Below are 14529 nucleotides of genomic sequence, written 5' to 3'. Positions count from 1 at the left end.
GGGGGGGGGGGGGGGAGACAGTAACTAAACTGAGTAAAAAGTCTCTGACTTTGACTTCTTTTGTCTAATATTTGTTTTCAGCTTATTGGGAAAACTCCAATGGTGTACTTGAACAATATAGTCAAGGGCTGTGTTGCAAGTGTTGCTGCTAAGCTTGAGATCATGGAGCCTTGTTGCAGTGTCAAAGATAGGTAACCAATTTTAATTTATGGGTTAATATCTTCACATATGTTTACTCTGAGCTTATGTTGTTTTGGTGGTTTCAGGATTGGGTATAGTATGATCACTGATGCTGAGGAAAAAGGACTTATCACACCTGGAAAGGTATTGTTGAAAAACCTCATTATTCTTTGGTGTTATAAGTCCTCTTATTTGATTTAATATTTTTTTTTTTTGCTAGAGTGTTCTTGTGGAATCTACAAGTGGAAACACAGGGATAGGTCTTGCTTTTATAGCTGCTTCAAAAGGATATAAACTTATCTTGACAATGCCTGCGTCCATGAGTTTGGAAAGACGTGTTCTTTTGAGGGCGTTTGGAGCTGAGCTTGTGTTGACTGAGCCTGCCAAAGGCATGACCGGAGCTATTCAGAAGGCTGAAGAGATTCTGAAGAACACTCCAAACTCCTACATGCTCCAACAGTTTGATAACCCAGCCAATCCCAAGGTCTGTGGTTCCTGTTCTTTAAGCTGCAAGTATTTGTTAGTGTTTTTTTAATGTGGAGAAAATGCAGATTCATTACGAGACTACTGGTCCTGAGATTTGGGAAGATACAAGGGGCAAGGTGGATATATTGGTTGCTGGAATTGGAACTGGTGGAACCATTACTGGTGTTGGTCGGTTCATTAAAGAAAGAAAGCCTGAACTCAAGGTACCTAGCAAAGGATGTGGATGTTAAAAACTATTTAGTATGAAAACTTATGGTTAATTTTAGTTGATGTTTAATGTGTATTAGGTTATTGGTGTTGAACCAACGGAAAGTGCAATACTTGCTGGAGGAAAACCTGGTAGGGCATTTGATTTTTGCTTACTTGCATCTCTGACATTTTATTCTCTGAACCTGTGATTGATTTGTCTTGTGTTTTTTGGAATGCAGGACCTCACGAGATTCAAGGGATTGGAGCTGGGTTTATTCCTAAGAATCTGGATCAGTCTGTTGTAGATGAATACATATCGGTAATGTTCTGTTTGTTTATGTTGGTTCTCTAAAACAAGACATGTGCTATTTTCTTGTTAGTTTTTGTCATTTACTGAGCTGTGGTCTTGAGATTCAAAGATTTACATGTTTTCCTTGATTTCTTATCAGATATCTAGTGATGAGGCTATTGAAACTGCAAAGCAACTAGCTCTACAAGAAGGCTTGTTGGTTAGTCTTTGAATGCATACATGAAACCCCTAATGACTAGTGAACTATTTTCAGGTTGGTATATCATCAGGAGCAGCTGCTGCAGCTGCAATCCAGGTCGCAAAGAGACCTGAAAATGCCGGGAAACTCATAGCTGTAAGTCCTCAATGCTTCCATCTTTGCTCTTTATCTTCTTTTCTTGATGGAAGTAGGTGATAAGAATTGATTTGTTAAGTCTTTTCATCAGAAGGATTCGATTCCCTGTTTGGCATATCACATCTCCCTCACCTAACCCTTGTCCTGTCTCTGTGACCGACCACTAATTAAATAGATTTATTGAGTTATTATCTATGTACAACACAGCAGCAGATAGAAATCATGAAGGAACCTTAGCCTAGTCTTACTGCACTTAAGCTTTGTTTTCTTTCTCAAGTAGTTGATTTACTTTACACGTCTAGTCACTTAAGGCCTTTAGATACCTACTCTTTGTGTTGGCTTCATCTCTTTGCCTCACTAACCCTTTGATCAGAAAGGGCCTCACTGAACCCTAGCCCTTTGACCAGAAAGGAAAAAAGAGAGATCATGGAGCTTAGATGTCTATAGTATTATCCCAAAGTGGGGAACCAAGTGAAATTTTTAGCTATTCTTGAGTGAAAAGAATGAGGAACAGATTTTGATTGAACTTTGATGTGTGAGTTGATGAATCTTTGTTGCCAGGTTGTGTTTCCGAGCTTTGGGGAACGTTACCTCTCGACAATGCTTTTCCAGTCGATCCGAGAAGAGTGCGAGAAAATGCAGCCTGAGATTTGAATTTCCTCTCGTAGTTTCTTGACCTACAAGGAACCTCTTCTTTGTATTTCTTTCTTGTTTTCTCCCTCTCACTATGTCAAACTGTATATTTGCATTTTACAATGTGCAACGCAATTTGGTGTTTATTTAATAAAAAAATGCAATAAGGCGTAATTATTCCTTAAGTCATAGAATCATCAATTTAAAATAAAGTGACTAGTTATAATGATGACTTTCCTTTTCCACGAATACTTACATGTTTAGAGCCAAAACACATAAGGACTAGGAGAAATAATAATTATAATAATGTAGATAAGATTAGGAACACGAAATCTCAAGGTGTAATTATAAATAGACATGCTCGATGTCAAAAAAAAAAAACATAGACATGTTCATACGAATAGTTCATCATCCGATAAACAAAGACAATATAATAATTAGCCAGAGAGATGATTAGGGCAGGACTAGTGGGAAAGAAAGTTCCATCTTACGACTCTCGATGGGACGAGAAGGGACACACCATGATCTCTCATATATTCGTTTCTTTCAGCGAATTCATTACATGTGTTCAGTTTGGCTACTTGAAGGATGGAGCCCTAGTCTTGTCTCAAACGTTTGGTTTCTCTGAAGGAAGCTTTCGAACTGTAAGTTTTTGTATCCGTTAAAAAAAAATCCTTTTTTTACTTTTCCTTTGGTCTAATGAAGTTTTTTTTATTTTCTTTTTGAACACATGCAGGTGAAACTGGCTCAAGATGAATATATAACTGGATTGAGTGGCGTTGTGGAAAAGATGGGAGGAATAATAAATTTGACGTTCCACACTAACCGTGGGAAGCACGGCCCTATTGGACGTTCAAGCGATGGTTGTGGTAGAAGTTGTTCCACGATAGAGATTGATCCGGCAATAAGTGATAGAAGTGAGTTTAGTGGTTTCTTTGGGACTTACAATAGTCACTACCTGTCAGCGATTGGTATCTACGTGAGTCCCACTCCAATGACCGGCACGCTGGTTAAACGTGAAAACAATAAACCAAGCAACGCTCAATAGTTAGCCTTTTCGATTTTGTTGTTTAGTTTACTCTTAGTTTTACTGGAGGGAAGTCGTCTTAATGTTGTCTTTTTAATTCTTAACTCTCAACTAATTAAAAGGGTTTTATTTTTTTTATCTTTTGTGTTGTTTTTGACCCATATGCATATGATACAAAGCGAAATATGATATGACATATTAGTATATTACTCAAGATGTTAAAAGCATTTTTCAAAAATCGTTTTGGTTATGAATGATTTGCCTAGGCCTAGCAGACGCATAAACGCTCACTAGACCAATTTTTAGAACAAGTTGTACTGCATGGTTACTGAGCTTGCAAGCAGATTCACTCGTAAAACCCCAATAATCCAGATCATGACATGGCTATTAGTTAGATTTCTACTTGACTCTTTTATATGATTCCCTTAATAGAGTTTTCTTATTTCACAAACTCTCTTTATGAATTTTTTTTTTTTTTTTTACATAAACAGAAGAGTCTCTCGAGGGTTAATTCTTGAATTTACTTGGACCTTTTTCTTTGCTTGCTCCCCACAAATCTTCTAAAGAATCGGCGTATTGGCTTGTTTGCAAAGAACCTCGCAGAAAAAAGGAAAATTAAAAATACTTTCGAATATATGTAATCAAAAGTAAAGAGGAAAGTACGAATAAAAGGCGATAAAAAACACATTACAATAAATTAAAAAGTTGAACAAGAAGAGATTAGGAAATGACTTAGATTACATTTTTGGTTTAGATCTTAAATTTAATAAACTTACTCTTCTGAAGTTTTTTATACATTTATTTTGATTTGGGAAGTTTTCTTATAGAAATTATGTAAACCCTAGAACCAGGTTTGGACCCACCTATGATCACCAGCTCATTCCTTTGGAACCACTGAATCATACAACCACGAGAATTCATTACCAAACCCCGAAGATTGTTGATGGTTTTCCTGTCAAGCCTAGCCGACGTTGTAAGTCCAAACTCAAAGACCGTATACTCTCCAAGATTAATAAAGCTATTCGGTTCCTTATTGACCTTTAACTAATTTTATTCGTTTGCTTCCATGCTAAGAGGTTTAGTACTGTTTGAGTTTTTTTTTTCTTGTGCTTTGAACTAGAAGCTACGTACTTTAATGGAGGCGTTTTTCATCTTTTTCATTTTTTTTATGATAAAAATCAGTTTTCAGTTAACCTAATTGTTTTGGTTGAATGATTGTTCACTCCGGCATTTGCTTATAACCATGCAGCTTGACTTGCTTCTTTAGACTTGTGCATGGAATTGTAAAATGATATTCTCTCAAAACCAAAGATTAAGTAACCCGTCTCTAGCACATGACATGACTTGAGGTTTCTTCAATGTAATTTCAGAATTTGGCTATGCTTGATTCTCATGAGACACCTCGATTTCTCGCGCAATCCTCCCCGAAGGCCGCCTATATATATATATATCCATTTCTCTATATGCATTATATCCATTTGCATCACAAGTTTCATATTCCATAAAGTGATAAAGTTGAAACCGGTTGAGATCGACCCCAAAATTCCATCAAAAAGCCTTGGACCGGTTTGTTAATTATGTTTGGCACATTGCTCCAAAATTCTTAAATGTAATTGGGACTTTTGATATGCTTGATATTCTCATGAACACCATAAATAACAAGTCAAAGAGACTCCTCGGTTTCTTGCACATTAAATCTCCCCAAAACCCGCTTACATATATAAGTAGTATCCATTTCTCTATCCTCAGTCTCTCAACTTGAAGTGCAAGTTTCATCTCTGGCATAATGGAAATGAAACTTGGGCCATTAGGATTCTATAGCTACGGAAAGACGAAGTGGGAAGAAACTTGCCGTGACCCAATAAGTCACATTTTCGTCACTTATGACAGCTACGTAGTAAATTCCATTCAATTTGGATATGTTGAAAATGGTGCTCTGGTCTTGTCCAAGAAGCACGGCTCTGAAGGACCGGAGGATAGTACTCGCATAGTAAGTCTCTTCACTCTTCCTTCAGACATTATATATCTCGAAAGTATAAATTAATGAATGGTATTTGTAAGGTGTGGCTGAACCACGAGTCTGAGTATATCACTGGGACTAGCGGAGATAAATATCTTTCCTTTCTTACATTTCATACAAACGAGAGAAAGCATGTGGCATTCAAGAAAGAATTCAATCCACCGAAATTGAGACCAGATCAGACGATAGAGATTCATTCTGGAATACGTGACCGCTGCGAATTTGGCGGTTTCTTTGGATCTTTCGATAGTGATGGACTTAGTTCCATTGGCCTCTGCATAAGGCCTGTCCCCTCGGGTGTACCCACTATAAAACAGGAAAACGTATGATTGGTGCAGTTTTATCATTTCAACTTCAGAACTCTTGTTTCGCTACACCATTTGAATAAGAAACTTCACTCCATGTTATGCTATGGAAATAATTTGAATGATTTAAGTTATATATCTCTTTATATTTATGGATGTGAACTGTCGTATTGAGTTCACCTAATCTTCCTTTCGAGTTTCCTTTGGAGAATTTAAGTATATTTCTTATGTGTTAAAAGCTTACAAAAACACTGCAAAAGTTACTTCATTATGACACAAATCATTCAATATTATTATGTACTTTTTGGATTTTACTGTCGTTTACACTTCTGAAAAGAGCCGAAACAAAATAAGTTAACCTACAACACTTGGATCTCGCTTCTTTATGCACTGTCAATTTATATTGGCATGGCACTGAATATTCGAAACAAGAGCAATTGGGAGATTCTGTTTGATTGGTTGATCTTGGGGAAGTACTTTTTTTGCTTTGTAAACTGGAAGTGACTTAAATGTAAGAAGACATATATAGGCCCATTTACGAACAATACTAGTAGCTTCTTTTTCATGGTTGAAACAGAAACTAGGGTTTTGTTTTCCACCGGCAATATATACACATAAAACATAAAACTAGGGTTCATTTTAGGGCTTTGTTTGCTCTTCAACTTACATCATGGATTATGTGGTGGTGGGACGGTTAGGTGAAAGCCACGGACACAAGTGGAATGAACAAGGGCGCAACGTTATCTCTCACATCTTTGTTTATTTCGACGAAACATCAGTAATCTCCCTTTCATTCGGATTCATCGAGAACGGAAAGCTTGTCATATCTAAGCCTTATGGCTTATCTGAGACGTATTCATGCAGCGTCCGAATTGTACTCTCTCTCTCTCTCTCTCTCTCTCTCTCTTTCTTTCATACTTCATAGCGTAAATTTTGCGTCTCTCTTATTAATGATAAATATGTGTTACAAAAAAAAAAAAAATAATGATAAATATATACATCAAATATGTAGGTGAGGTTGAATCATGAGACCGAGTTTGTGACGGGGGTGTCAGGAGAGTGGAGCTATGATTTTATTACATCTCTGACTTTCCACACGAACGAGAAGGTACATGAAGCTTTTCGCTCCAATTCAGTTTCTGAGGAGGAGGTTAATAGGAGAGAGTTTTATTCAGGGATACATGATCGGTGTGAATTTGGGGGTTTCTTTGGTACTTCTAACGTGTCTCGTCTGTTATCAATCGGTTTCTATACTAAGCCTGTCCTCCGAGGAGTAAACACGATGCGTCGTGAAGTTTAGCCTTTATTATCATGATTCATGCGTTTCAGTATTTTATGATTCTTTGTGCTGGTGAATTTCGAGACTTTAGTCTTTTTCGCAAGAAAGTTCTGGTCTTTTAATTTAAATACATCATATTGAGCTCTATGCTCGATTGACAAACCACATTATATGTCCTTTTATCTTCATTTTTTGCTTTGAAATAAAGGTACTTTATTTTGCTATGCTTAATTCTCATGAACACCATTAGTAACAAGTCAATGAAGATACCTTGATCTCTTTCATAGTCCTCCCCCAACGAAGTTGGCTCGTTTCGTTCTACATAAATAGAGAATTTCCATAACATGTTTATTAGAATTCTAAATGAAATTGTAATACAATAATCATATTAGTTTTTTTTTGACATCACAATAATCATAATAGTTCAAAGGAGTCATCTCAAGCACATTTCTCCAGGCTTCTTAAATTCACTTTGGGACTTTGCGTTGCTTTGTTGCCACATACACACAACTCCATGAAAACTCCTCGGTCATTGTTTAATCTCCACAAATTCTCCCTATTTATATGTCCTCTTACCGTAGTTCTTAGTAGCAAGTTCATTGAGACGATTAAAATGGGGATAACTTACTCTTGCAAAACCTTATGGAATGAGATGGGGAACAATGTAATATCACAGATAATCGTCTCATATGACGACAGTGGAGTAAGATCCATCCAGTTCGGTTACATCAACAATGGAGCTTTGTCCATGTCAAAAACTTTCGGACCATCACCAGTTGGCTATAGCAGCCGAATCGTAAGTCTCATTAATTATTATGTCTAGCTTATTATTTGCTTTATTATGTGAGATAATATTTGTTTGATTACACAAATCTGCAGGTGAAGCTGAAGCATGAGTCTGAGTTTGTAACCGGTTTAAGCGCGGAGATGTACAATGGTTATATTACCTCTCTGACGTTTCATACAAATCTAAGGAAACACGAAGTGGTTCACTTGACATTCGATTCAAAATTCCAAAAACCTCAGAAGATAGAGTTACGTTCAGGTATCCTTAAACGTTGTGAATTTGGAGGTTTCTTTGGATCATTTGACAGTTTGAGATTGATCTCAATAGGTTTCCATGTAAGGCCTGTCCACACTGATGTTAAGATTAAAGTGGAAATAACATGAACATACAAGCCGTTACATTTTGCTGCTTTGATGTTTTATCAACTTTCACATCACTCCAGGTTTTATGTCTTTGTTAGCTATGCTGTAATGGTTTTGAAAAGATCAAGAAGAGATGAAATAAAATGATCACAAAGTGTCTCTTAGCTTGTTACAGAGCTTACTCTGTGATTGTCAATTGTTTTTTCAACCTTCACGTCACCAGCAACTGTTTGTTTCACGCACTGCTCCTAATCATTTACCGCTTTGTCTTGAAAACCACAACAGATTTATTCAACCTCTCCTACATGTTTTAAGTAAAAAAATTCAAAAACTTGAATATGGTCTACCGATATGTAGTAATTAAACTAAGCAATTATTCTTATATCAATTATCCAAGAGACAACACATGGTAACTTCATAAACTCGTTTAAAACCAAAGTTTCAAACATCAATCACTAATATTTCAGTATTCATTTAAGTTTTCAAATTTACTTTTTTATTAACTCTAAACGTAGCATATAGACTGATTTGAAACACAAACACCTCGTTATTGAAATAGTTCTGTGCATTTGTGATAGAATCAGAAGCTTCATATTGTGGCAAGGCACAATATATAGTTGAGAATACTAGTTTTATTCTTATCAATTATGAAGTTAGAATGACATCTATAAAGAGAAATCAATCTTAGAATACATACATCAGTTGTAAACTAAATCTTTTAGTAGGAGAACATATTATTCAAATCAATACATACATATGTTGTCACCAACACCAACACAGCACCTTGCACTGCAAGTTATCTTGGCATGGTGTAATAGGACAAACTGAAGACCAAAAGCTGATTGAAATTGATACAAAGTTACATACTCAAGACTTGAGCCTCACGGGCACAATGGGAACCCTTTGTTTATTATTTTTTCTTAATCTCAATTCCCAAGAACTTGGCTCGTTTATACAGACCAAGAAAGACACTAAAAGTTGTGTTTATTACATACCAGACCTACATAGGAAACTGTAACAGTGTTCTAGTTCCAAAGGAAGAGTCATTTTAAGCACAATTCTCCAGGCTTATTTAAATCCAGTTTTACTTTTATCTGCTTGCTTCCCACACAAAAAAAACTCCTCGGACCTTGTTTAATCTCCACAAAGTTTACCCTATTTATATATCTCCTCTCTAACATCTTTTTTTCTTAAAGGCCTTAGTTCAGATACATGGGGAGGATGAGAATGGGACCGCTTGGCGACCCGAGTTATTTGAGAGAAGATGAATGGGATGAGACAGGCCGCACGGCAATCTCGCTCATCATTGTCTCATTTGACAATTATTCAGCAACAGCCATACAGTTTGGATTCGTCGAGAATAGTTTAACCATATGAATCTTATGATGTATTGTGTTTCAAGAGTTTAATAAGAGCTGAAATAAAAAGAATCTGAAGAAGTTGGTATTGCATTTTGGCCGAGTTGAGTTCAAAAATATCAATAACAGATAAAAATAATAGAATCAGAAAGTCTTTCTTGGTCACGATAAAAAATAATAGAATCTGCAGAGCTTCTCAGTCTAATACAGACAAAGCCTTCTTCATCTTTGACACGAGACTAGGCAGCGTCTTCACAGCGTCGTCAACGGTTTGGTTCACGCACTGCTCCAAACCAACTACAGCTTCATTCCTCGTCCTCTGGAGCTTCGCAGCCTCAAACTTATCTTGACAAGCCACAAGAGATCTATTCAACCTCTCCTACATTCATCAGTTAAAGTTGAATCAGTTAAGTGATCAAACTAAGTGATTATCAACAATAGACAAACAACCAACAATATCTTCACTGAAAGTTTCAGACTTCAATCACTAAGAGACTCACTTGGAACACAGACATCTCATTATCAAAATGATTCTGCGCATTTGTAATAGGAACACTGCAAGTCTCTGCGCATCGGCTAATCTCAGCGTGTGTTCTTGTCCTATCAAAACACTCGTACGCACATTTGAAGTAAGCTTTCTGCACCAAAAGCACAAAACATACTCACTCTTACATAATCTCAGAACTAAGCAAAAACCAAATATACACAAAGAAGCTAACTTTAACCGTTTATCAACTACAGGGGAGAAAAACAGAGTAAAGGGTATGTGAAATTTAACTTGGTTCCGACAGAGTTTCAGCAATAAGACATAAAAAACAGAGTAAAAGCACAAAACATACTCTTACATAATCTCAGAACTAACAAAATATACACAAAGAAGCTAACTTTAACCGGTTTATCAACCACAGGGGGGAGAAAAACAGAGTAAAAGGGTATGTGAAAACTAACTTTGTTCCGACAAAGAAAGAGTTAAAAAGTAACCTGAAGGGTGAAGTTGATGTGGTCTTGTAAGGGAGAGAGAAGAGACTGGGAGACAGAACTGACTTGGTTGACTTTGTTTCTGATTCTCTCTCTCACCTTCTTCTCCTCCTCCTCCTCCTCTGTTCGACCCATTCTCTGTTTCTTTACTTACACAGAACGAGGAGAAAGTTCGAATCTTTACTCCTTCCCCGAGTTCGTTAGTGGTATAGTCTGTATCTTCGACCGCCTCCCATGGCAGTATCTAACTTGTTGGGCCAAAGGCTTTGAATTTGGGCCTGGAGAGTCCTTAAAGAGAACCTTCTTCTTTAGGGTTTTCTTTTGGTCTCTGTTTCTATCTATTTAAGGAGTAAAGGTGTAGACTTTTCAATAACCATATCTCTTCTGTTGTCTTTCTATAGTTTTAGACTTAGTTTAGGCTTCGTATGCAAGAATAAACTTATCTTTTAAAAGTTTTAGCAGACTCTTCTTGTCTTTATATACAAGAAAAGAAAGTTTTTGATTGTAATGAAGTTTTGACCAGAGATGGTCAGGTTCCTACTCTTTGACAAGTGAGTTTTGTAACTGTTACATCTCTGGTAAAGAAAACAGAGACTTTTTTAATGGTTTCCATCATTTTGGTCTGAAACTCTCTCTCTAAAGGTGTTCATCTTTTGCTTGGTCGTCTGAATCTGTGATGGCTTGGGCTACATCTGTCCCCCACAACTGAATAAATAAAAAATGTAATGAAGTTTTAGCAGAATCAGTTGGAATTATCATACTAAATCCAGGAGACCTAAGTTACCATGAGGACCTTAGTAAAGAGACTAGTTACAAGTTCAACTAATAACAGTGACTCTGCCTCTCCTCCAGTAACTTAAGTTGGAGATTTGTATCTTATACTATATACCAACCCAAAACCTGTTCTTAAACCTGTTTACTGTAACTTCACATGGAGATATTTATCATGATTCACAATCATCCATCAAAACTGCTAAAATCCACATGAGTTCTTGTTCTATAAACAGATGAAAACCACAAAAAAAAACTAACCTGAACTAAAACAAAACTCCACAGTTTCAAAACTGAGTACAGACCAGACTTTCACTATTAGAAAGTTTATGTAAGAACCAACCATAAAGTGAACAAAACTACTAAATCACTGCTTCTCACCTTTGTAACTAAGACCCAAGAACCATTTCAAGAACAGACAAACCAAAAGAGAAACAGAAAGAAAAAAATGTTTTAAGTCTTTTACTTAGAGCTGCACTTCTCTGTCATGTATCCAGCTGAAAGGAACCTTGGGTCCTTTCTTGGCTCTTCCTTGAGCTCTCTCATCCAATCTCCTGATCCTCGGAGACAACCCACACAAATAATCTTGCGCTTTGTTTCCTTCACCCGAAAGCCCCTTCAAGCTCTCTATCCTCCACCTCCCAACCAAAAACTCAAGAATGTCCGCATAGTCTCTAGCAGTGTAAACACCTAGCCTCTGAGCCACGGAAGAGAAGTTGTCAAAGAGATTATCATCGCGCCCATCGTACATCAAGTGAGCCGGCATCGAGATTTTCTTCCTCATCATATCCGCAAAGGCCACCACAGTTCCATCAGGATCAATCTCAAGAAGCTTCTCAACTATCTTGGTGTAAGCTGTCTCGTGACGCTTCTCGTCTGCAGCTATTGTCCCGCAGATTTGAGCTAGCTTGAGGTCTCCGTGCTCTTTGGCTTGCCGAGCTGTGTTCCCGTGGGAGATGAAGGTGGCTCTTTCTTGGAATGATGTGTAGATGAAGCCGAGGTAAGGGTTGTTCTCTGTACGTGGATCCTGTGAATGAGAAAGCAATTAGGAAAAGTTATATTAACTTCTTAAAAAAAATATTCTCTTATTCTTTTATTAATTTATTTCAAATTTTGAACCGGTGTGCGGCGAAATTTATTAATTTATAGAGGTTCTACGGTAGCTCTCACCATTCCTGAACCAATCAAGTACTGAATAGTCTTCTCAATCTGCCTCATGTCGACACGACCAGACAAGTAAAGATACTTATTGAGAAGATCACCGTGACGATTCTCCTCTGCGGTCCAAGCTCTAGTCCAAACGGCCCATGAAGTGGGGGCTAGCGCCAGTTTCATCCCTCACTCCATCCAAAGTGTTTAACTTGGTTTGGTAAGTCGGAAGCGCTTCTTCTGTGATCATGTCTCCCACCAGGACAACAAAGTAATCGCCAGGGAGCTCTCTTGCTCTCTCTCTTAGCCCTCTGACCTGATCTTTGAATCCATCGGAGGCAGGGTCAGGTAAGAAGTCCTGGGGCTGCCAGGACTTCTCTACGTCTTTGAGGTGAGTTAGGAGGTTCTGCTCGGCCCAGTCTTCCATTGATTTGAAGATTTCGATTTTTTGAGGTGGCATGGAGTGTAAGACTTGAACGTGGACTTCCTTAGGTGGAGTGAATGGCTTCTTCAAACTCTCAACCTCCCTGGATCAATCAAGAAAAAAAAGTATCATCAGCATTTTAGTTATACTTCATTGGAACTATTAGTAAACGTCTCCTCTTCTGATGCACACAGAAGAAACAAGAACAATTTTGCCTACATCTCTAAATAGAATAATACACACATTGAAGCTGAAGGGAAACAATATTGAAAAATTAGTGACCAGTAAACATCTAAAACTTTTTAAATGTTAGCATCAATGAATCAATCATGCAGTTAACTCTTTACTTGGCAATGTGAATCAAACATAGAACACTTGCAGGGAGTGGAAGGTAGAGACAATATCAGATAGAGACAAGATAAAATCATAAGAAGCCAAATGTCTTTTAAAAACAAGTTACAGAAAAAAAGTGTGAAAATTTTGGACGGAACTATAGAAAGAGGCCACGAAGTAAGCATGCATAGACGCAACATGAAGTCCCACGTATTGTCTTTAAAGAAAGAGTAAGAGACGTAGTAAACATGATACGTTTCAAGAATCTCCTCCTCTCAATGAAACAAGTGGACTTGTATGCATATTTTCACCATAAAAAAAATATTAACAGAGACCACCCATTAGTGTAGCTTGATTACTCTAATCAGATAGGAATCTAAAATAAGCTTGATTACTCTAATACATGTAGCAATCTCAGAGACATAGAAGACGTGAATTAATGAAGATGATGGAGAGAGAAAGAGACTGACTTGGCACCGGAGCTGAGAGCAGGAGAAATGCTTTTGAAATAACAGCGGCCAAGGAAGACTCCTTTTTTTTTTTTACTCAGATGAGAGACGGAGAAACCAGATGGAATAAAACAACAAATAGTTAAAAAAAATGGAAAAATGACGTCATATATTGTGTCACACCAATGCTAAAAAAAACAATTCAATATTTTTAATTAATTTAAGCAAAAGTGTATATATACTACTACTACTATAGCTTTAAATGATAGTTAGAAGACCGGTTTAGGTGGTGGTTGCAAGACCGGTTCGATCCCAACATTATTACCGTTAGGAGAGAAAACGCACGAGTTTTGTGGCGATCGAGACCCGACTCAAACCTTTAAGAGAAATATAGCCGTTACGAAAGTCGCTAGCTTCTCTATAAATATTACACAACACACCAACTCAAAAACACTTTAAATCAGACAACAAACCAAACCAAACCAAACTCAAAAACACTATAATCAGACAACAAACCAAACCATTATTATCCCTTCTTTCTTCTCCGATTATATCCATGTCCGAAGAAGACCGCTAATGTCAAAATACAAACCTCCTTCCTTCGACTCTCTCTCTCTGTTGTAATCTCTTCACCACCGGAAATAGTGAAGAATGGTTTCGGAGGAAGCACCAGCCGGTGGCACAGAGACCAACCCGGTTTCGAAATCGATCAAAGCCCAATCACTCGTTTCCTGAAGAAAGGCTCAAAGACTTGGTGGTGGGAGCTCCCGGTTTACATGGCCGCCGTCCTCCACGCTGCTGAAGAAGTAAAAGTCTCTCGATTCAGATCTGATTTTTGTTTAGCGAAAATCATTGTCTGCTTTCTAAGATCTGTGATTCAGGTGTTAAGAGCTTGATGCCAGAGACAACAAGAGGTCGACGATCATTCCCAGGCATCTCCTTCTTTTGCCGATTAGGAACTATGAAAGTTTTACCAAATTTCTCCTTTTTTTCTTTTTTTTTTTATAATTTTTTAGAGTAATTTTGTATATATATTTTTATTATATTAGATAGATAGATAGAGAGAGATAGAGAGATAGAGAGAAGAGACAGAGTGGGAGAGAGAGAGCGGGGAGAGAGAGAGCGGGGGGAGAGAGAGAGAGCAGGGAGCGGGCC

General features: G+C 37.5%; 5 protein-coding genes and 1 pseudogene across 5 annotated transcripts in view; 4 read left to right on the top strand and 2 right to left on the bottom strand.

The window, feature by feature from the left end:
• LOC106342808 (cysteine synthase, chloroplastic/chromoplastic) overlaps window positions 1-2315 on the top strand; it is a 2787-nt gene extending 472 nt beyond the window's left edge. Inside the window, 9 exon segments of the mRNA XM_013781842.1 lie at window positions 82-191; window positions 267-324; window positions 401-664; window positions 732-869; window positions 954-1005; window positions 1095-1174; window positions 1305-1364; window positions 1419-1499; window positions 2061-2315. Of these exon segments, the coding sequence (XP_013637296.1) occupies window positions 82-191; window positions 267-324; window positions 401-664; window positions 732-869; window positions 954-1005; window positions 1095-1174; window positions 1305-1364; window positions 1419-1499; window positions 2061-2153 (936 nt within the window). The 3' untranslated portion in view covers window positions 2154-2315.
• A 266-nt stretch (window positions 2316-2581) lies between these two features.
• Window positions 2582-3222, top strand: LOC106341530 (jacalin-related lectin 24-like). The gene is made up of 2 exons (XM_013780281.1): window positions 2582-2776; window positions 2869-3222. Exons 1-2 carry the CDS (start codon window positions 2582-2584, stop codon window positions 3178-3180), a joined length of 507 nt encoding a protein of 168 aa, XP_013635735.1. The 3' UTR covers window positions 3181-3222.
• A 1723-nt stretch (window positions 3223-4945) lies between these two features.
• On the top strand, window positions 4946-5508 carry LOC106339219 (jacalin-related lectin 24-like). Its single transcript, XM_013778010.1, has 2 exons — window positions 4946-5149; window positions 5221-5508. Exons 1-2 carry the CDS (start codon window positions 4946-4948, stop codon window positions 5506-5508), a joined length of 492 nt encoding a protein of 163 aa, XP_013633464.1.
• A 627-nt stretch (window positions 5509-6135) lies between these two features.
• On the top strand, window positions 6136-6784 carry LOC106339218 (jacalin-related lectin 24-like). The gene is made up of 2 exons (XM_013778009.1): window positions 6136-6358; window positions 6497-6784. The coding sequence occupies exons 1-2, from the start codon at window positions 6155-6157 to the stop codon at window positions 6782-6784; spliced, it is 492 nt and encodes a 163-aa protein (XP_013633463.1). The 5' UTR covers window positions 6136-6154.
• Window positions 6785-9340: 2556 nt separating this feature from the next.
• LOC106340940 (protein FAM136A) lies at window positions 9341-10471 on the bottom strand. Its single transcript, XM_013779764.1, has 3 exons — window positions 10252-10471; window positions 9771-9908; window positions 9341-9649 (listed from the first exon to the last, which is right to left on the bottom strand). The coding sequence occupies exons 1-3, from the start codon at window positions 10381-10383 to the stop codon at window positions 9467-9469; spliced, it is 453 nt and encodes a 150-aa protein (XP_013635218.1). The 5' UTR covers window positions 10384-10471; the 3' UTR covers window positions 9341-9466.
• Window positions 10472-11438: 967 nt separating this feature from the next.
• On the bottom strand, window positions 11439-13543 carry LOC106339217 (annotated as a pseudogene).
• Window positions 13544-14529: the final 986 nt, after the last annotated feature.

Source organism: Brassica oleracea, chromosome C4, assembly GCF_000695525.1.
Source record: "Brassica oleracea var. oleracea cultivar TO1000 chromosome C4, BOL, whole genome shotgun sequence".
Taxonomy (NCBI): domain Eukaryota; kingdom Viridiplantae; phylum Streptophyta; class Magnoliopsida; order Brassicales; family Brassicaceae; genus Brassica; species Brassica oleracea.
Note: the sequence above shows the minus strand (reverse complement) of the source record. Positions and strands in the feature narration are given on the sequence as shown.

What these genes read in the sequence shown, in the direction of transcription:
- LOC106341530 (XM_013780281.1), top strand. Translation starts at nt 2,582, where the DNA reads ATGATTAGGGCAGGACTAGTGGGAAAGAAAGTTCCATCTTACGACTCT. An exon ending in CTGAAGGAAGCTTTCGAACT is followed by an intron (nt 2,777 to 2,868) that starts GTAAGTTTTTGT and finishes GAACACATGCAG; the next exon opens with GTGAAACTGGCTCAAGATGA.
- LOC106339219 (XM_013778010.1), top strand. Translation starts at nt 4,946, where the DNA reads ATGGAAATGAAACTTGGGCCATTAGGATTCTATAGCTACGGAAAGACG. An exon ending in CGGAGGATAGTACTCGCATA is followed by an intron (nt 5,150 to 5,220) that starts GTAAGTCTCTTC and finishes GGTATTTGTAAG; the next exon opens with GTGTGGCTGAACCACGAGTC.
- LOC106340940 (XM_013779764.1), bottom strand. Translation starts at nt 10,383, where the DNA reads ATGGGTCGAACAGAGGAGGAGGAGGAGGAGAAGAAGGTGAGAGAGAGA. An exon ending in ACATCAACTTCACCCTTCAG is followed by an intron (nt 9,909 to 10,251) that starts GTTACTTTTTAA and finishes CTTTTGGTGCAG; the next exon opens with AAAGCTTACTTCAAATGTGC. An exon ending in ATGAGATGTCTGTGTTCCAA is followed by an intron (nt 9,650 to 9,770) that starts GTGAGTCTCTTA and finishes TGATGAATGTAG; the next exon opens with GAGAGGTTGAATAGATCTCT.
- LOC106339218 (XM_013778009.1), top strand. Translation starts at nt 6,155, where the DNA reads ATGGATTATGTGGTGGTGGGACGGTTAGGTGAAAGCCACGGACACAAG. An exon ending in ATTCATGCAGCGTCCGAATT is followed by an intron (nt 6,359 to 6,496) that starts GTACTCTCTCTC and finishes TCAAATATGTAG; the next exon opens with GTGAGGTTGAATCATGAGAC.